We start from the raw sequence: 22,380 nt of genomic DNA, 5'->3' as shown, positions 1-22,380 counted from the left end.
GGACTCCTTCCTGGTCGGTACCTTACTGGCTGACCTTAGATACACTGGGTAATTGAGATACGCCGTGCCCTAGTGGGGGAGCTTGTACTCCACAAGGAGCATGGTGACGATCAGCATTCCCACTCCATAGGTCCTGTGGTGAGAGCAGCACCAGGACCAATCTGTGGTATCCCTTGAAGTCTCGCTCGCTATTTAGGCACAGCTGCCACTGAGCGAGGGGCCAGAGAGGGCGTCTGACCTTGTGGAGCCCTTAGCCAAGCACGGAATCAATGGGCGGACTTCACCGGCTGTTTATGCCGGTGGAATATTCCGATCCCAACGACGGCACCCCCCCCGCCTCAGGTTTCCCGACGACGAGGGCTGCGTTCCAACGGGAAATCCCGTTGACAACAGGCGGCACCCGAAAATCCTGCTGGAAAACATGCAGTGGGTTGCTTGGTAAATCCCGCCCAATATCTTTGAGAATTGTCGAGGGAAAATTAAATTAATTTTCGCATGAAGCTGACTGAAATATTACACTTTAATCTTAAAGAAACAGAAAGGTTGAAAGTAAGCCAAAGGCCAATGAGAGAGAATGACCATATTCCACAGCCAGCAACTTAACCCCAGAATAGTTCGACTTTTTGTGTTATTTTGCTCACAATGCCACTCACCAGTGCCACCTACGAGCACTTTTGAGCACTGCATCTACTTTCCGATGTAAGTAAACAGTTAGGAGGTTCCATGCCATCATACTTACAAAAAAGTGGATGTGAATTCAATTGTTAATATTCCTGTGTTGCCCCCCCCCCCCCCTCCCCTCCATCACAAATGCCAGATTGACATCAGCAAACCTTCATTTGATTAAAGCCCGATATTTGTAACAAAAATGCAGGAACCCACCTGACTTAATATCCTCTCTCATCGAGAAGCCAGGTGAATTGTATGCAAACACCAACATGCAATGTGACTGTATTTTGTCGATTTTCCAATTAAATCGGGTTTTTTTTTGGGGGGGGGGATTCATGGGCCAGCTCATGTACGAGCACCGCTGTACTCCGAACTCCTCTAAACCTGTTCCTTAGGCACACTGTTGATGGTCTGAAGGTAATGACAACACTGTTGTTTCCCATTTACTTCACTGTTGCTTTTAATTCTTTTGCAACATGCTTGAACTGTGCATGGGGCCACAAAAACTAAAAATCCTCGGAGTAACTCAGATGCTGTTCACTGTTAATTCTTCACCGAGTTTTTATTTTCCTCCCATTCTGGTTAATCGGGCATCGGGATTTTACTTTTTGTCTTTAGGTTCTGTGAGGTTCTGATTTCACCAGGTTCTTGTCACACTTTCCACAAACCAAAAGCAAAACAAAATAAATATTCAAATTCTTTAAATTCCGGTGCAATACACACTGAAACCTTTTTTCTGTAACTCGACCAATGAGATGCTGCAGTAAAATGATACGCCAGCCAACTGCTTCCTGAAGAATTAAGGTGAAGAGCATTTTTTTTTAGTTATGATTCTTTTAAAATATATATATATATTTTTTTAATTTTAAACTCTTAAGCTCCCTGTTTGCTTGCTTTGCCTTGATTCGAGGATCTGTGCTGCTTCTAGTTGTGTAGTTGTGTGATGTGATTGCAATCATAGCTGGCGTTGCATTGGTCCCCTTCCCCTCCATTGTACTCGTTTCAACCCCATCCCCTCTGCCCTGTTTGCCCTTCGTGCTGCTAGATTTAGCCCACTGGCTGCATGTGGAATTTTACGATTGTGTGCCCCCCACCCCCAACCTCACAACCACCCTTCCTTGTGCAGAGAAAAACAGCAGATTAATCGGGAGTGGTCCCAAGGCACTCACCGAGTGAAGAGCTCAGATGGCATCCCCGTTAGGGCGAAAAACCGGCATGTTCTAACTGCCCTCTGAACTCCTGACATTTGAAAATTCCTTTGTAATCACGCCAAGATGTTTGTTTCTTTTCAACAAGTGTGACGGGATGTTTTGAATTCAAATTCTGCTCTGTATGTTTTTACCTGTCCACCACGCTCAACACTATTGATGCCTGATGAAGTCCTCTCGAAAGAATCCATGGTGTTCTGTTGTCGATACAAGTTTAATCATATTGGAGTTGATTACCAGAACATTCTGTGTCCAGTAGCTATTATGGACAAGAATATGGAAAGACTCCAATTTTAAATTGTGCCAATGATGAAGCCTAGAATTAGTGTCGCTAACGTATGTCCTGTATACAACAATTTAAAAGCTTTATGCTTTAAAAATGCAGCAAAAACACATCATTGCCATAATTGTTTTTAACCTTTTTGCTTGCTTTCAGCATCACAAATAATTGCATCTGCAAAATGCCCGCGTAAATGTGATTAGTGCAGGCCCTTAACCTCTCAAGGCCCATTTAGAAAAAAAATAGGATTTCATTCGCAATTCTAAGATATGGAGCTTATCCCAGCGCAGTGCGTCATGCAGATCTCTGCAACGTTGGCATTTCTGGCTCATTTTCATGGTCTTCAAGGGTCAGGATTGTTAAATACCAGCCAGCTCTATAAAAATAGGTTTTCCGAACACTCTCTGCCACACACTCCCACACTTGCTGACTCATGTTGGCCTACTTTTCCATCCTTGCAGACTAACCTACGGTGCGTGACACCGCGACATTTGACAATGACCGGCTATTCAACACTGGAGGCCATCACCTGGGCCAGTTCTCTCCTCATCCAATGGCCGCACAACCAATTTCTAACAGAGTTGCCTGGACAGTAATCAGGGGAGGGCATCTTTTTCATATTCCATCACAACCAACAGAATGCCAACAGACCTGTAGTAAGGATTTGTCATCCCAGTGGGGGTGTGATAGGATGTCACTTGATAGGGTGACACAGTAGCACAGTGGTTAGCACTGTTGCTTCACAACGGCAGGGTCCCAGGTTCGATTCCTGGCTTGGGTCACTGTCTGTGCGGAGTCTGCACGTTCTCCCCGTGCCTGCGTGGGTTTCTTCCGGGTGCTCCGGTTTCCTCCCACAGGTCCCCGAAAGACGTGCTTGTTGTTCTGAATTCTCCCTCAGTGTACCCAAACAGGCGCCGGAGTGTGGCAACTAGGGGCTTTTCAAAGTAACTTCATTGCAGCATTAATGTAAGCCTACCTATGACAATAATAAAGATTATTATTATTATACCTACAGGATTTAAATTGCAGCAGGTGCAACAGTCAATGACTCAGTTTTATGTTAGAAAGAGCAAAGCAATATCGAATCACAGAATTCCTGCAGTGCAGACGAAGGCCATTCGGCCCATCTAGTCTGCAACGACCCTCTGAAAGAGTACTTCACCCAAGGTCACTCCCCCGCCCTATCCCATTAACCCAACCTACTCATTGTTTTGGACACTAAGGGGTAATTTAGGGAGGAAAGCAGACCACCCAGAGGAAACCCACGCAGACACGGGGGAAACGTGCAAACTCCACACGGTCACCCAAGGCCAGAATCGAACCTGGGTCCCTGGCGCTGTGAGGCAGCAGTGCTAACCACTGTGCCGTGGAGCTGCCCCATTTCCAGGAAGGAAGGCACATTCAGTTATATAGACATTGGAAGATGGTTAGCAAAATAAATCCGAACCAAATGATCCCCAGTATAAATGCAGCAGAATTTTTATTTTAATTATCCAGGGGCTGTGTATGGTGTTGTGGTCAAATCAAGAGCCCAAACATGATGAGGTGAAGGCCTTTTTCTGCTACACCGAGTCCTGTATTGAATGAGTTCAGGCCAATATCTAATTGACTATGGTGATGGAATTGATTTCACCTCGGGTGGCTATAGCTAAGCTATGGCTTTAGTCCCTTTTGGATAGGTATAGGAAAAATCAGGCAGGGCCCCCACTCCTGATCACTATTGAGCGACCCCTGCTGGTGAATGTATGTATAGCAGATTTGTTTGTGTTTTGTTTTCCCTCCCCAAGTGTGAATAGCTTGCCAGCTTTCGCTGTTTATGCTTTGGCACTATGGTATAAGGGTGTTGGCACCCACACAATTATACCCTGACTCCAACATGGACAATACTTTCAGCACGAACAAAGGAATTCAACAAGGGAGGGGTATAAGCAATAGCATTGGTATCTGGAAGTGGTCACTCGATTGGAATCAGGACCAGATTTGAGTGCCTCTTCCAATCCAGCCCAGGGCTACTGAGGTCAGCTTTCTCACTAACATTGATGTCCTGGTGCAGATCAACAATTGAACTTGACTTGCCTGACCCTCTTGTCCTGCAGTTACCTTTGGGGCAACCGGGCAAGAGGTCCCCACTTGGAGCAGCTTGGAGATTCAATTCTAGCTGAACAGAAATCTGACACTACTCCCTCTCTGGCACCACATTAAGCCTACAGTTCATCAGCTGATTATAATGGTGATGATAACTGGAACATTAATTGGCTGGGCCATGTCCTCCTCGTCTGATGTAGGACAAAAGGAAGGGGGCAAATCTAGGTGGCGCATGAGGACAATATTGCGTCCAGAAAGGAAAGTCTTAGTAGAGTAGCCCATCAGTGAGACACTGCCTGATACATTACCAACTCCAATGTAACATTCTTATAAACCTCACAAATACCCTGCCTAACATCCCGACATAAATTGACTCCTGCCTTTCTCCCAAAATCACACTTTAGAGGAAAACATAAAATTGTTCGATTTCTTTTTTTAACAAGAAAGATTCGGAGGGTCATGAAAGAGGAGATGGATCAGAGAGGTGGAGGCAAAGATAGATAGATCAGACAGCCAAACGCGAAAAGTACTTGGTTAAATTTGGAATTGTATCCCCATTAGTTATACCTTTAAACTAAAGCACATCCTGGAAATAATTTGTTGTGGAACCCCGAACCTCTCATTCAACATTACACATATACACCTGATCCAAAACAGCCCGTAAATACATTGCAATGTGTTCGGGGGGGAAAGTACCTCTAAAATGCAGGCCCAATTTCATTTTTTTTTTCCAGATCCTAACGAATTGTTGGAAATGCATGGATGCAGCGTGACTCAGTTTCCTTGGCAACTGGGAGATCTGTGCAGTCAAGGCTCCTCTTGTTTATCCTGCTCCACTAGTGGTTCCCCGTATGACATGCCCAACTGCTGCAGCTGTGGAAATGACAGGTAAAGAGAACAGCGCTGCATTTCATTAGTGTGTATCTGAGTCCGGAACAATTACACGTGTCAGCCTTACAAAAATAAGATAGCATTTACCTTTAATTACAATAGCAGCTAGCTGGTTCACATGAAGAAAGGGAGAATTTGCACTCACAAGCAAATATATTAGTCATCAGTAAAATAAAAACTTTCGAGCTATTTAATTACTTTTTGGCAATGATGACTTATCATTATGTTGCTAAATGTATCCATTAAATGGAGGCAGTGCGAAGTGGTGTTATCACTGATGAATAATTGAGAGTCCCTCGGTAACGCTCTGGGAACCTGGATTCGAATCCCACATGGGCAGCACGGTAGCATGGTGGTTAGCATAATTGCTTCACAGCTCCAGGGTCCCAGGTTCGATTCCCGGCTTGGGTCACTGTCTGTGCGGAGTCTGACGTTCTCCCCGTGTCTGCGTGGGTTTCCTCTGGGTGCTCCGGTTTCCTCCCACAGTCCAAAGATGTGCAGGTTAGGTGGATTGGCCGTAATAAATTGCCCTTACTGTCTAAAATTGCCCTTAGTGTTGGGTGGGGTTTCTGGGTTATGGGGCTAGGGTAGAGGTGTGGGCTTGAGTAGGGTGCTCTTTCAAAGAGCCTGTGCAGACTCGATGGGCCGAATGGCCTCCTTCTGCACTGTAAATTCTATGATGATGATATGGTGAAATGTGAATTCAATAAAAATCTGGAGTTAAAAGTCTAATGATGACACATTTGGTTGGTCATTATTGATTGTTGTTAAAAATCCCATCTGGTTCACCAATTCCCTTTAGGGAAGGAAATCTGCCATCCTGACCTGGTCTGACCTACATATGACTCCAGACTCACAACAATGTGTCCCCTCAAGGGCAATTAGGGACAGGCAATAAATGCTTGCCCATATACAATGAATAAACTTGCACCCCCAGTGTGGTCTCCCAAATAGTGATGGATTTTTTTGGTGGTATTGGCTGATGGCAGGACATTGGGGAATTTCCTTGAAAAATGTTCTGTGATCATTTTATTGAATGTAACTAGTTGTGTCTCGATCAGTTGTTTTGAATTCTCAGGCTCCATCATAGTAGAATCTGACATCCATATTGGCGATGAGTTCTTGTACACCAACCAACGAAGATGATTCTACGTAACGCCAGCTTACTGTGAGCATCTTACCTTTGGAAGGGCACAGTGAAAACTTTAGAATTGACTTTTTTCCGGGCATGCTATTCCTGTGCCTACAAACATGCACGTAGAGATCAGAGCTCAGGAAATGGAAAAGGCGAGGAGATGTGATTCCAATTCTTTCCTAAAGACTCTGACTCCGATTGGGAAATGTATCATGGGTATTAGTAGCCCCCGATCCGTTGCCCCTTTTTCAAACCTAACTCCGAATGCTGACTGTCAGCAAACAATTGAACAAGGAGGAACCCTATCCATTGTTCACACTCAATTCGAGTGTGTGCGTTTTCCAGCAAGAGTCGCTCGGCAGTGACTGAGAGCAGGACCTGGTAGCTGCGCGACAAAAAAGACAAATATCCGTCTAGTTTGCCTTCGACATCCTCGTAGCTGAGACATGGGGGCTGGTTTAGCTCAGTTGGCTGGACAGCTGGTTTGTGATGCAGAGCGAGGCCAACATCGTGAGTTCAATTCCCGTACCGGCTGAGGTTAGTCATGAAGGCACCACCTTCTCAACCTTGCCCTTTGCTTGAGGTGAGGTAATCCTGAGGTCAAATCACCACCAGTCAGCTCTCCCCCTCAAAGGGAAGGCAGCCTATTGTCATCTGGAGCTCTGGCAACTTTACTTACTCGTTATGTCACACAGCAAGTGGAGCTGTTGACTACTCTGGCTTGGGTCCCTCCTCCAGCCCCCAGTGACACTGAGGCAAATTGTAACACCACTTAATTGTTGTTCTGAGATAAGTTAACCCTCCAATCAGCAATTGAAATAAATTATTGACTAGACTTACCGATGATGATGTTGACTCAAGGAGAGGGGGAATAGTCAGTATTCTTTTTTTAAATTTAGAGTACCCAATTCATATGGGCAGCACGGTAGCATTGTGGATAGCACAATTGCTTCACAGTTCCAGGGTCCCAGGTTCGATTCCGGCTTGGGTCACTGTCTGTGTGGAGTCTGCACATCCTCCCCGTGTGTGCGTGGGTTTCCTCCGGGTGCTCCGGTTTCCTCCCACAGTCCAAAGATGTGCAGGTTAGGTGGATTGGCCCTTAGTGTCCAATATTACCCTTCGTGTTGGGTTGGGTTATGGGGATAGGGTGGAGGTGTTGACATTGGGTAGTTGTGCTCTTTCCAAGGGCCGGTGCAGACTCGATGGGCCGAATGGCCTCCTTCTGCGCTGTAAATTCTATATAAATTTTTTCCAATTAAGGGGCAATTTAGCGCGGTCAATCCACATCTTTGGGTTGTGGGGTCGAAACCCACGCAGACACGGTGAGAACGTGCAAACTCCACACGGACAGTGACCCGGGGCCGGGATCGAACCTGGGACCTGGTCCGTGAGGCAGTAGTGCTAACGACTGTGCCACCATGCTGCCCCGGAATAGCCCAGTTCACAGAAAGAATACTGATCGCCAATATCGGGGGAAACTGGGTGGGATAGGTTAAATATTATATGAATGTAAAGGAAGTGAATTAAGATCAGTTATTAACAATGAGGTTAGTCAGAAGGTGATTTCTGTGCCTCTGCTGTTGTGTCCAGGATTTTATTTTATTCATTCACAAGATGCGGGCATTGCTGGCAAGGCTGGCATTTATTGCCTGTCCATAATTCCCCTTGAGAAGGTGATGGTTAGGTTCCCGATTTAAGATTCTCATTCTTTGCATTGAAGCTCCCCATATTGTAATGTGAGTTTGTGTTTCCTTAGCTTGAGGATTTCACCAAGACGTTTATTTAATTGACAGCCGTATTTGAAGGAATGACAAAGTGATTGTGTAATTTTAATCTAATTCAATCTGCAGCTGACCATCAGAGATCTTTTGCCAATGTTGAATATTGAGCAGATGCGCAGCCTATTGGTTAATAGTGTACTGTTTTCTCTGGGTGTTGCTCACTCCTCTTCTGAATCAAAGAATCAGCCATATTAGGCCTTGGGTTTAATAGTGTGTTCATTGTATTGTTAAGGTTAAGGATATGTACGTGGAGTGTATTAATTGATTAAGTACTTTGAGCACATATAAAGAGAGACTGTGGTCCTTTCATTCATTTTGTTCATTGATACTCAAAAGGGTATAAAGAAAGATTTCTTGTGGCTCAGTTGGTAGCACTCTTGACTCTGAGTCCAAATATTGTGGGTTCAAGTCCCTCTCCAGAATTTGAGCACAAAAAAATAAGGCTGATGCTCCAATGCAGTATTGAAGATATGCTGCAATGTTGGGGAAGTGCAGGCTTTCGGGGAAGTGCCTGTGAGGCAGTGGGGAGCATCCCTGCCTCATGGCCAGTAGCTCCAGCTTCAAGTCCCACTCAAGACCTATGCCACAAAATTTCCATGGTGTGTTGTGAAAAATTATTCTAAAGAAAGAGAAATCCCAGGTAGTTTGTGACGAAAATGTGGAGAATAAACATTCATGGACTGTGACATTAATGGAATGGCAGGAAAATAGGTCCACATATACAGACTGCCTTGTAAATCTTTTGGTTCTTCTTCTGCAGGACTCCATTAAAGATGCTGTGTGAGAATATGAAGAGGCAAATTGTTTCAAGAGCATTTTATGGATGTAAGTACGCTAGAACTATCAGGGAGTGAGTGATGGATGCTGTGGCGGGTGGTGAAAGATATTTAGAAATCATTTTTAATCCATATTTCTTTGATGAATTGGCTAAATGTCGATGTATCTGCTAATGCCATCATGTGATTGGTTAATTGATGTCCCTGTTGATAACATTAACCAAATTGTAAATCTAGATTATACACAAAGAAGTCTTACAACACCAGTTTAAAGACCAACAGGTTTATTTCAAATCACTAGCTTTCGGAGCACAGCTCCTTCCTCAAATGAATGGGGGATGCTGTTCCACACTAGGAGCTGTGCTCCGAAAGCTAGTGATTCGAAACAAACCAGTTGGACTTTAAACTGGTGTTGTAAGACTTCTTACAGTGCTCACCCCAGTCCAATGTCGGCATCTCCACGTCATAGGTTATACATGGCTAACATTGAGTACCAATCTGTAAATTTAACACTCGTAACCTTGAATTAATTTAAAATCTCGGATATTAAAAGTTCCAATTGAATACGGGCAGGTTTAGGAATCAATCGCCTGATGCTTCTGAGCACTTGCTTTAGTTGAAGCAGTTTGACAGGTCCAGCCTTTGAGTGCATGTGGTAGTTTATTAATATTAGCGATGAACGTCTGTATTTGTTTGAAAGAATTGAAAAGTTGTTCTGTAGCCTTTGCGTTTCCACACACAGGGCTGGCATACTGCCGTCACCTCTCTACAGTCCGCACACATCTATCAGCTCTCGTGAATCACACCATCGTCCCACCGGACAAGCCATGTGAAGCCTCCGGTGGACTGACTGGAGAGGTCTGGAATAAATATGAGAAAGATAGAAAGGTAGGGCAGGACTCTGGGGTGCCTGTTGTTGGTGCTGTGTGCGATAAGCCCTACTGCCAAGTGAAGAGCTCACCCAGGGAAGCAGTTCAGTCACGGCAGACAGCTGAGGAAGCAAAGAGTCAACGAGGATTCCTGCTTCTGACCTGTAAACGAGAATCACTCCTGAAACGTCTGCAGGGCAGGATCGAGCGGAGTTGATTAAATAACATGATAGGGCAGCACGGTGATGCAGTGGTTAGCACTGCTGCCTCACGGCGCCAAGGTCCCAGGTTCGATCCCGGCTCTGGGTCACTGTCCGTGTGGAATTTGCACATTCTCTCTGGGTCTTACCTCCACAACCCAAAGATGTGCAGGATAGGTGGATCGGCCACGTTAAATTGCCCCTTCATTGGAAAAAATGAATTGGGTAAAAAAATAAAGATTAAATAACATGATGGCATTCACTGCGTGTTCTGCCCAAATCTAGGGTGTTTATAGCTAGGAGATTGGGAAGAAGTGGATGTAGCATCAATGTTGCAGCAAAATCAGCCACTGGAGGGTGTGGGATGTGGTTTATGGTCCATCATCACCACTTCATCTGAGCATTTGTGAGAATGGACAGAAGAATCTTTATAATTTTTAAAGACGAGATCTGACTCCTGTTCGCCTCATGCAGAAACTTTGGCTGTGTTTCATCAGAAGATGCGCCCCAGTTTGTTTCAGCTCCCCCTTGTTCTTAGACACGTCAGCACTGCTTTAAAGACTGTTAATCTCTTTTAATTGAACTGGAGTGAGAGCAAAACTGCTTCGCTTCTGGACGCAGCTTCATTCAGCTCAGAACTGAACTGCTTTCTCAAAATGCCTGATGTCGGCTCCACCCAGCAACGACATCACCTTAACAAGCTGAAATCTAATTAACTCCACAGGGAATCCCCCTAATCAAAGCAAAATTCCATTAGCCTAAGCTTTTTACAATGGTTCAGTTGCACCCCTGGCTCCCAACCTTTCCAACCAAGATTCTTTAAAACCATGACTGCAGCAGACACACACACACACACAACACTAACCCAGGTTTTCAACCCTTACTGCACCAAATACCTACAACACAATATATCTGAAGTTCCTACATTCATCACGGCCACCGCCTCTGCTGAGTCTGTTCTGCCGGTGGGATGCTGGTGTTTGGGGCATTGTCTGTGAGATATGATTCCGTGAGTATGACAAGTCAGCCTATTGCCTGACTCGTCTGTGAGACAGGCTCCCCCAACTTTGGCACAAGCCTCCAGATGTTAGGCGGAAGTCGTGCAGAGTCAACTCTGGCTGGGGCCACCCAACTTGGAAATCTAACCCTGGGACCATTTAGTTGTTATGTCTGTGGGCCAGTAACTATCCTAACCACTAAGCCCCGGAGGAACGTACTTTGCCCTTCATACTCAAACACAGTTTCTGCAAGAAAACCATCTTACTCGTAGTTGCCCTGGGTTTGACCAAATATTATAAGCAATTTTAAAGTGGGAACAGCTCAGAAGATCACCTGCTGACATGCCTAAGGAATGGTGAAAGACATGGTTTAGTCTAAAGGAAGAGAAAGAAAAAACAGTTTAAAGAATGTGACTTAGTCTTCTGACTTCTGAAAATTGACTTGAAAGCAAGACAAATAACAAAGAACAATAGAGCACAGGAACAGGCCCTTCGGCCCTCCAAGACTGTACCGGTCATGATACCACCCCTGGCCAAATCCCTCAGCACTTCCTAGTGCCATATCCCTCTACACCCATCCTATTCATGTATTTGTCAAGATGCCTTTTGAACGCATTACAATAACATTTATAGAATCATAAAGAGATAGAATCATCATGGTTTGATACTTTTATTTTTAGAATTACAAGAAATTGGAGCTGCTCAGACTGGTTTACTATGGAGGAGTCCAGCATGAGATAAGGAAAGATGTCTGGCCCTTCCTCCTAGGACACTACAAGTTTGGCATGAGCAAACAGGACATGGACCAGGTATGTGGTCAGCACCTTCATTGGATCTCTCTTCTCCACTCTGTGCCAACCGGCCTTGAATGGGTTAAAACGATGGCTCAAAGTTGGGAATTACGACAGGGGACTGAGGAAAAGGAACTTTTGCATTGTATCTAATCTGTGATGTACCTGGCATAGTCATTTTTGGTGACTGTGTAGCTAAAATGGGCGAGAGCTCCACGTCCTGCACTGGAACTCCTCCAATGATGAATAGGACAAGTGGTTTGCTGCATTGTTACCCTTTGCTATTTCCTGTAAAATTACAGAAAGTAGGAATCTACAGTCAGCCTAGCATCTATCATAGGGAAAATTATTTGATTTGATTTATTGTCCCATGTACCGAAGTACAGTGAAAAGTATTTTTCTGCAGCCGAGAGAACGTACACAGTACTGCTGGAATCTATTATAAAAGAGGTTGTAGCAGGGCACTTAGAAAATCTCAATGCAATCAGGCAAGTCAACCAGGTTTTGTGAAAGGGAAATTATGTTTGACTAATTGATTAGAGGCCTTTTAGGAGGTTGCAAGCAACATGGATAATGGGGAACCTGCAGATGTGCTGTATTTGGATTTCCAGACGAGGTCACATCAATGATTACTACACAAAGTAAGAGTTCATGACATAGAGGATAACATATCAGCATGGATAGAGGACTGGTTAGTTAACAGGAAACAGAGAGTATGCATAAATGGATCATTTTTGGATTGACAAGATGTAATGAATGGAGTGCCGCATGAATCAATGTTAGGGCCTCAACTATTCACAATTCTTATCAATGACTTAGATTTTGCTAAGTATCCGAATGGTACAAAAACAGATAGGAGAGTAAGTTGTGAAGAGGACATAAGGAATCTGCAAATGTAAATGTGGTCAAGTGAGTCGGCAAAAAGTTGGCAAATGAAGTAAAATTGGAAGAAATGTGAACTTGTCCATTTTGGCAGAAGGAATTGAAGATCAGCATATTATTTAAATGGAGAGAGATTTCAAAATTCTGTGGTAGAGAGTGATCTGGATGCCCTGGTGCATGAATCACAAATTTAGTACGCAGATACAGCAAGTGGTAAGGAAGGCAAATGGAATATGCTTATTTATTGCAAGGGGAATGGGATATAAAATGGGGGAAGTTTTGCTATTGTTGTACAGGACAATGGTGAGGCCACATCTGGAGTACTGTGTCCAGTTTTGGTCTCCTAGTTTAAGAAAGGACATAGTTGCATTGGAAGCAATTCAGAGAAGGTTCACTCACTCATTCCTGGGATTTAAAGATTATCTTATGAGCAGAGGGTGGACCTGTATCTATTGGAGTTTAGAAGGATGAGAGGTGATCTTATTGAAATATAAGATCCTGACGGGCCTTGACAGGGTGGATGCTGTAAGGACTAGACTTGGGGGACAAAGTTTAAAAATAAAGGATCTCCCATCTATCACACAGATGAGGAATGTTTTTCCACTCAGAGGGCCGTGGGCCTATGGAATTCTCTTTCCCAGTAAGCAGTGGAGAACGGGTCGTTGAATATTTGTAAGTCAAAGTTAAATAGCTTCTTGACTGAGAGTGTCAAAGCGTATTGGGAGTAGGCAGGAAAGTGGGGTTAAGGCCACAATCCGATCAGCACGATCTTATCAAATCATGGAACAGGCTCAAGAGGCCAAATGGCCTATTCCCGCTCCTAACTATGTACCTTTGTAGTAGAAATAAAGTTTAAAATGGACATTTCCGAATTTGTAGCATTTGCACATCGTGCTGTGCGGTCCTTACCATTAATGGTGACAGAACTCCACGTGTGATTAACACCATTCGGTAGTTACAAGAACATTCATACTCACACCAGAACATTCGCTTGGCCTGTGGTCCTTTGGATTGACCCCTATGCTTGTCCTGCAGGTGGATGAAAGTATCGCTGCCAAGTACAAAAGTGTGATGACGGAATGGAAGTCCTGCGAGTTGATCGTTAAGCAGAGAGACCGGGAAACACACTCGGCAATCCTGGCCAAATTCTCGTCCGGTAGCAGCATAGACAGCCACGTGCAGCGCCTGATTCATCAAGATTCCAGCATCAGCAACGACGTAAAGTATCTCGTGTCTCACGTTTCCTGATTGTGTCAGTGATTAGTCCTTCAGATATCAGACATTTTGTCGCCGCGTCTGGTGGCTGGGCCACACTTGGAAAAGCCGCATTCACTCTCCTCCACCTGTGGTTGCCCTGAGAATCCGGCAGGCACCCTCCCTCGTAGCGACTGTTTTGGTAACTGAGTCGTTTCAGAGGGAAGTAAGAGTCAGTCATGTAGTGCAGGACTAGAGTCACATGCACTGTAGTTAGAGAGGGCAAAGTTGGCAGACTCCCCTATCAGAGGGCATTAGGCAACCGGTTGGATTTTCAGACACTCTGGGAGCCCTAGTAGGTTGTGTATTGTTATGAGCATACAAATGACCATCGACACGGTGGCACAGTGGTTAGCAATGCTGCCTCACAGCACCAGGGGCCTGGGTTCGATTCCGGCCTCGGGTGTCTGTGCGGAGTTTGCACGTTCTCCCCGTGTCTGCGTGGATTTCCTCCAAGTGCTTCGGTTTCCTCCCACAGTCCAAAGATGTGCAGGTTGGGTGGATTTGCCATGCTAAATTGCAACTTAGTGTCCAAAAGGTTAGGTGGGATTATGGGGATAAGGTGGGGTTTTGGGCTTAGGTGGGGTGCTCTTTTGAAGGGTCAGTGCAGATTCGATGGGCCAAATGGCCTCCTGTTGCACTGTAGGGATTCTATGAACTTAATGAATTACCATGGTAGGTTTTGAATGCATGACCTCTTAACCATAACATCACTGAACTCAGATATAAAAGCCACAAACGGTAGAGAAAGAAAGTGGTACAAAACCACCTGGTTCAACAATAGCTCCTTTTCTTAAAAAATATTTGCACATTGCACAGCTCAAAAGTAAGAACCCTGAGGTTGTGAAAGATGTTCCATAAATACAATGCTTTATTTTTCTATGCTGTATTAGGTGCTAAAACGACTAGCTGTATTTCCCATCACCAGTCACTAGAGTTTTGATCAGAAGTTTGTTTAAAGTGTCGCTGCTCTACCTTCCCCTAATTGCCTGACCAGGAAGAATTTACAAACTAGTGCATTAACCAGTTGTCCTCAGCATCTTCGGCTGCTTCATCAATGACCTTCCTTCCATCATAAGGTCAGAAGTGGGGATGTTCGCTGATGACTGCACAATGTTCAGCACCATTCAGAACTCCTCAGATACTGAAGCAGCCTGTACCCACGTCCACCAAGACCTGGGCAACATTCAGGCAGATAAGTGGCAAATAACATTCACGCCACACAAGTGCCAGGAAAGGACGGCCTCCAACAAGAGGGAATCTACCCCATGCCCCTTGATTTTCAACAATATAACCATCACTGAAACCCACCATCAATGCCCTGGGGGGCTACCATTGATTAGAAATGTAACTAGACCAGTCCTATAAATACTGTGGCAACAAGATCAAATCAAAGGCTGAGAATCCTGCAAGGAGCAACTCAGCTCCTGACTCCCCAAAGCCTGCCCACCATCTACAAGATTCAAGTCAGGAGTGAGATGTAATTAGTGATAGGTAGTAAATTCTGGCTTTCCCAGCAAAGCCTTTATGGCAAAAGCAAATAAAAGACGCACTAATGCATAATTTAAAATCTATTAAACTATGTTAGTGAGCAGAATGGTACATGCATTCACTCTCTGCTCCACAGTCTCTTCCAATTCTCCAGGAGGAAGCCAGTTTTGCCTGTCCACTGCATGGCCCTTCCTATTCTTCACTCATGGCCCAGCCTCTCTGTGCACCTGACAATTGCCCATAACTCTTCTTATTCTAATGTCCCCCCCCCCCCGTCGTCCCCCCCCGTTCCCCCCCCCCCCCCCCCCCCCCCCCAAGGCTGAAAACATTGATGGTTCCCCCCGGGAGAAGGGAAGATGAGGTAATAAGAGTCATCTTTGGGATTGAATTGGTTTTAGCATGACAAGCTTGCCAATTGGAACTGAGCTGACCCCTATAGCATACTCTTCAAGAAAGAGGTCTTGTGGCACTGTGGGTACCGTAACTACCTCTGGACCAGAAGCTCCGGGTTCAAATCCAACACCAGGACTTGTTGGCCACCGAAGGAGCCGTTTCAAAGGGCTGATCGGGAATTCGCCAAAGGGAAAAAGTGTGTGTGTGAAGATGGGCTTAAAAAAAACCCCAGAATATAGGAGTCAGCCAGGCACTGTTAATGACTGAATAACCAACATGTCACATCACTGAGAGCAGAACTAGACTTGTGTCTGGCAGCAAGGATTCCTGCTCCTTAATTCCAGATACATACTTCGGCATCCACCTGTCTTGGGAAATGACAGACTGTGCCCTGGACATCTGTCACTTCTATATTGAACATCGCCTGTTGTGGCTGTAGAGGCCAATTTGGGAGTGGCAGTCCTTCCACAGCTGGCACAGATGAATAGCGTTGGTATCAGACATCCATTGTATCGCAAATGTGGGCAGCCTGTTGGTCTCCTACCGATAGGAAGCTCACCATTGAGCTCATCTTTGGGGATGTTCGGCATCATCCATCCATTTCAGATCAGCCCAATAAAATGAAAAAACTACTGCGAAGGCAGGGGGTGCAATATTTTGATTGCAAATCCAAATAATGCTGAAAGATCATTTCTTCATCAGTACGATGATCCTAACCGGATATGCAGTGGGATATTCTGTGTACGTTCTGATTTTTTTTGTCACACCTGCTGCCAGAGGGTTTTTCCTGCTTCACTGTATTCACATGCAAACTCTTGGTTCATTTAACAATGCCACTCCCTTTAATATCTTGTTTAGGTCTTCATCTCTGTTGATGAAGTGGACCAGGCGGACAAAGTCTTCAAAATGGTGAACGACGCAACGACAACGATGGTTAACATTGACACCCCAACCGCAGCAGCGGAAGAGAGACCATCAATAGAGTTTGACTCCCCAGATTCTGGACTGCCCTCTTCGAGGAATTATTCTGTCGCATCGGGACACTCGCGAATCCTTTCGAGCACCGATGATCAAAGCTTGTGCCTGGAGGATGGCGTACTGGAGGAAGAAGATAACACGGAAGTACACGGGGTTGACGAACAGACCGCCGATGTTGGTGACCCTGCCCCAAGGAAGAAACATGTCCTGCAAAAGGTGGGAGCTCAGGACTCGTCGGAAGATCAACTTTGTACTCAGTTAGACTTCATAATGTCCGAGGAAAGCAGGTCGTCTTTACCATCGATGACATACACGGTGAGTGGGCTTCTACTCTATTCTGAAGAGACAATAAGTTAAGCATAAAGGGGACAGTCAGTGGAACCTCATCCAACATAAGGGAACAAGGTTCTTCCTTTTTGGTGTCAAAGTTCATCACTGAAATGAGTGGGTGGCTTGAATTTACATTTCATTGGACGTGAGCTGTTTGCATCAAAGTGCCCTCGTGCATTCTGGTAGGATTTAGTGGGCTGATTGAAGTGCATTTGGGTTCTTCCAAACTCCCTTACTCCTTGTTTGAGCTTTCAGAGGAGGCAATGGGATGGAGTATATTTCTGGCATTTGTTCTATGCGTCCTTGAGATGTGAGCATTGCTGGGAAGGCCAACATTATTGCCCATCCCTAATTGCCCTTACTAAGTGGCATGGCTAGTCCATTTCTAAGGGCAGTTGCTGTGGTTCTGGAGTGATATGCGGGCCAGGCCAAGTGAGAAAGGCTGATTCCCTTCCCTGAAGGTCAAGAGTTGAACCAGATGAGATTTTGCAACAATCCAGTAGTTTCAAGATCCGCATCAATGAAGGTTGCCTTTTATTCCAGATTTATTGAGTAAATTTACACTCACCCAGTGGTGAGAGTTGAACTCATTTCCCTGGAATGTTAGTCTGAGCCTCAGGATTACTACTCCAGGAACATCCCAACATGCTACTGTCCCCCATTTCCATTAGCAGCAGCATTCTCTGGGCGTAGTTTTGTTTCCTCTGAATTTATCTATCCATACCTGGTCTCATCATAAAGCGCATATTAGTTGGTCTATGACATGACTGTGCAGTCCTCAATATCTTTTCCTTCATCATTATTTCCCAACTGCCACTCTTAGTCTTGCCGACCCTCATGTTCCGTCAAGAGGAGAATTCAAATTTAGAATCCAGCAAAGGATGACCAAGGCGTAGGATAAAGAAAGCAGAAAGATAATAGAACAGTACAGCACAGAACAGGCCCTTCGGCCCTCGATGTTGTGCCGAGCTTTGTCCGAAACCAAGATCAAGCTATCCCACTCCCTGTCATTCTGGTGTGCTCCATGTGCCTATCCAATAACCGCTTGAAAGTTCCTAAAGTGTCCGACTCCACTATCACAGCAGGCAGTCCATTCCACACCCGAACCACTCTCTGAGTAAAGAACCTAATATAATATGAGAGCAAAGCTAACAAGAGACAGAAAAACAGATTATTAAAGCATATATGGGTAGGCAAAAAAGAGAAATGAACAAAACTAAGTATGGGAAAGAGAAATTATAATTGGGAATGAGGAAATGGCAGAGACATTACTTTGCATTTGTCTTCATGGTTGAAGGGACAAAACATGTTCTAGAAATAGTGGAGGAGCAAGGATCAAGATAGACTGAGGAACTTAAAGAAATTAATGTTAGTGCAGAATAGTTACTGATAAATTAGTGGACTAAAAGTCGACACCTTTGGACCTGATGGTTTACATCCCAGGTCGAGGGTTTTAAACAAAGTAGCTACATAGATTAGGTGGACTGGCCATGTTAAAATTGCCCCTTAGTGTCCAAAGGTGTGCAGGTTGGGTGGGCCTAGATGGGGTGCTGTTTCAGAGAGTTGGTGCAGAATCGATGGGCCAAATGGCCTCCTTCTGCACTGTAGGGATTCTCTACAGGATCCATTCATTTTGTTCTTCCAGAATTCCCTAAATTCTAGAATTATCCCTGGGAGTGGAAAGTAGCAAAATTAACCCGTTATTAAAATTAACACTGTTGTTCAAGCAAGAAGGTGAGAAAAGAGACAACTTTAGACCAGTTGGTCTGTCATCAGTGGCAGGGAAAAGGTTAGAATCTATTATTAGAGACGTGATGTTAGGGCATGTAGAAAGTCATTGTCAACATGGATTAATGAAAGGGAAATTAAGTTTGACAACTTTTGGATATGTTTTGAGGAGGATATGAGCTGAGGAGGAAATCGGTGAATACAGTGTATTAGGATGTTCAAAAGAAAACATTCGACGAAGTGCAACACGAGGGTTATTACACAAAATTAGGTGAGATTATATACGTAGCATGAATTGACAATTGAGTCGATGGATGGAAAACAGAGAGTACAATAAAGGGTTCTTTTCGGATTGGTAGCCCGTAACCAGTGCCACAAGGACCTGTGCGTGGGCCTCCACTATCTCTAATCAATACTTAAGTGAGGGGACTGAGTGCAATGTATCCAGGTTTGCTGACAGCAAAATTAGGTGGGAGAGTAAGCTGCGCGGAGGCTGAAAAGGGATTTAGACAGGTTAAACGTGTCGGCAGGAACCTGGCAGATGGAATATAATGTGGGAAAATGTGAAGTCATCCTTTTGGTAGGAAAAATAGAGAAACAGAATTTTTTTAAAACAATGAAACTGGAAAGTGTTGATATTCACAGGGACCTGGGTATCTTTGTATGAGAATCAAATAAGCTACTGTGTAGGCACAGCAAGTAGCAAATGATCTGCTGGTCTTTATCACAAAAGGATTGGTATATAAGAGTAAAGAAGCCTTAACTACAAGAATATAGGGCCAGGCTTAGAGCACAGTATACAGCTTTGGTTTCCGACTTAAGGACGGATATACTTGCCTTAAAGAGAGTACAAAAAAGGTTCACTTGACTGAATCGTGGGATGAAGGCACTGCCCAATTAGAAGAGATTGAGTAGACTAGACTACTATTTCGAAGAATTAGAGTGATATCTTTGTAACATACCAAATTCTTAAGGGGTTCGACAGATGCTGGAGGATGTTTCGTCTAACGAGGAGTCAAGAGCAACTAAGCCATTTTGAACTGACATGAGACCTTTGCTCAAGCAAATGCTCTATAAATCTTGAGTGAAATATTGAATGTTCATGGGATTAATATGGACTGATAAAATATTATAATTTCTGAGCTCTGAGGACCATTCCAAAGATGGTTGTGATAAAGTACCATCACGGCATTACATGCATAAAGGACAACCAATCTGGGATTGATAATAGAGTTGTGGAGTGAATAGATATTCTGGAATTATGTTTTATTACCTTATGAATCACAAAAGTCTGGTGTGCAGGTATAGCAAGTAATTGGGAAAACTAATAGAATTTATTGTGAGGGGAATTGATCACAAAAGTAGTGAGGTTATCTGTCATTTGTACAAGGCACAGGTGAGACCACATCTGGAGTGCTCTGTACTGTATTGGTCACCTTATTTAAGGAAAGGTGTAAATGCATTAGAAGCAGTTCAGAGAATGTTTACCAGACTAATACCAGGAATGGGTGGGTTGTTTTATGAGGAAAGGTTGGAGAGTTTAGAGATTGAAACCTTTAAGGTCCTGAGGGGTCTTGACAAGCTGGATATGGAGAGGATGTTTCCTCTTGTCGGAGAATCTAGAACATGGGGTCACTGTTTAAAAATAAGATTAGGAGAATTTATTCTCTCAGATTATCGTAAATCTCTGGAACTCTCTTCCTCAAGAGGCAGTGGAAACAGAATGTTTGAATATATTTAAGGCAGATCTAGATAGATTTTTAATTAACAAGGGGGTGAAAGGTTATCAGGGGTAGGCAGGAATGTGGGGTTGAAGTTCTAAACAAATCAACCATGATCTTATTGAATAGCAGAGCAGGCTGGAATGGCCTACTCCCCCTGATTCATATGTTCATACGTAAGGTAACATCTGAAATGGAATCTTTAGAATTCGCTACCCCAAAGGGTGAAGAATGCTCCGTTGTTGAGTATATTCTAGGCAGAGATTGATAGAAGGGAATTACGAACATGGGGGTAGCGCAGAAATGTGGGATTGAGATCGAGGATTACTCCTCATCTCACTGAATGACAAAGCAGCAGACTCGAAGGGCGGGATGGTCTACTCCAGCTGCCATTTCCGATGATCTGATCTCAGCTACCCTTTCTTGACTCCTCACGTTTTCTACGTGAGATCTTAGCTGTGTTGTTCATGGTTTAATTAAATAATGAACCGTCACATTCACACTCTTGCACTGCAGTCATTTATCCAGTCCCTCTCCCAAGTTGCTGACTATTTACCTTGCTTTCCTCTAACCCCTCCAAGCAATTCGGCACCTCATCTTAAATATGTTAAATTTGGTGTTACCTCTGTCCACGTTTCTTCATGGCACTAGAACTCTTTTGAGACATTGATTAATTCCTGTTGCTCCTGGTAAATTGGCTTGTCCAGCAAAGTGACAACATTGAGGAAACAGAGGTTACGTTGTTCACAAGGGAGTCAGTCAGCCATTCGGGATTTGCAATTTTAAATACCTACAACCATTTGAACCACAGTTTAACCTATTTTTGCACCTGTTCCTGGAATGAGAGCACCGCTGCATTTCTGAATGGCCGGCATGGCCCAATTCACAGGTTTGATACTGGAGTCACGTGTAAGCCAGATCAGGTAGTGGTGCCAGATACCCTGAGGGCAGTAATGAGCCAGTTAGGTTTTTATGAGAATCTGGTAGCTTTTATAGCTGTTTTGTTCTGGTGCCTTTCCCACTTCCCATGATTTGAACTCCTAACGTCTGGGTGAATGGCCTTGTACTCGCCACCCAACCCACCAGAGGATCATAGCTGGAGCCACGCAGCTGAGGTACTGTCACCGAATCCTAAAAAACGTGTAGCCAAACCGATAAAAACAAAAGTGGTGTGATGTGATTAGGGACAAGACAACAGAGAATGATGCATTGGAATTCTATTTTTGAATTGAGCATGTATTTATTAAAATTCTTACCTATAATTAATGATTATTGAACACCATTTGAATGTTCCTTATCTCTTAGACAGAACTGATGGATGCTGTATCATTAAACTGGCATCGGATTGATAAGGATGTACAGCGCTGCGATAGAAATTACTGGTATTTTACCACAATCAACCTAGAAAGATTGAAGACTGTAATGTGCAGGTATGGCTCCGAATCTGTTGCTTTACTGTCTGTTCGATACGCATCTAATATGTTCTGATTGCGTGATTCAATTACGTTTCTGCACATTTTTGTTTTCTCCTTGACTTGCAGTTATGTGTGGGAACACTTGGATGTGGGTTATGTCCAGGGAATGTGTGACCTCTTGGCACCCCTAATGGTTATTCTGGACAGTGGTAAGAAATTTATTTAACAGGACTTGACTAAATGTTCTAGTTGTTCACTCCGATCTTAAAATGTAATTTAACATGATACAGTGGTCAGCTCATCTGCTTTGAAGTGGTGGTTTAAGCTCTTGAACATCTTGTAGGGAACAGAATTGAAGGTACCAAGGATTCGTATGAACTGATAACGAAACGTCACAGAATAGTATGGTTTCTGAGCTCTTCTCAATGTTGGTTGTAATAAAATACAGACAATGCACTACAGAAGGGAAGGACAGTCAATCTGGAGTTGATGCTGAAACTTATAG

The 22,380-nt window shown here is 44.1% G+C and overlaps 1 protein-coding gene across 2 annotated transcripts in view; it reads left to right on the top strand.

Annotated features, from left to right (window-relative positions):
• sgsm2 (small G protein signaling modulator 2) overlaps positions 1–22,380 on the top strand; it is a 304,851-nt gene that overhangs the window by 263,399 nt on the left and 19,072 nt on the right. For both annotated transcript variants that reach the window (XM_072469759.1, XM_072469760.1), the window contains 8 exons: positions 4,977–5,130; positions 8,810–8,874; positions 9,568–9,713; positions 11,573–11,701; positions 13,601–13,783; positions 16,562–16,996; positions 21,766–21,890; positions 22,002–22,084. In XM_072469759.1, coding sequence (XP_072325860.1) covers positions 4,977–5,130; positions 8,810–8,874; positions 9,568–9,713; positions 11,573–11,701; positions 13,601–13,783; positions 16,562–16,996; positions 21,766–21,890; positions 22,002–22,084 — 1,320 coding nt within the window. The remainder of the gene's footprint in view (positions 1–4,976; positions 5,131–8,809; positions 8,875–9,567; positions 9,714–11,572; positions 11,702–13,600; positions 13,784–16,561; positions 16,997–21,765; positions 21,891–22,001; positions 22,085–22,380) is intronic.

This window comes from Scyliorhinus torazame, chromosome 12 (assembly GCF_047496885.1).
Source record: "Scyliorhinus torazame isolate Kashiwa2021f chromosome 12, sScyTor2.1, whole genome shotgun sequence".
Taxonomy (NCBI): domain Eukaryota; kingdom Metazoa; phylum Chordata; class Chondrichthyes; order Carcharhiniformes; family Scyliorhinidae; genus Scyliorhinus; species Scyliorhinus torazame.
This window is presented reverse-complemented; position numbering and strand designations above follow the sequence as displayed.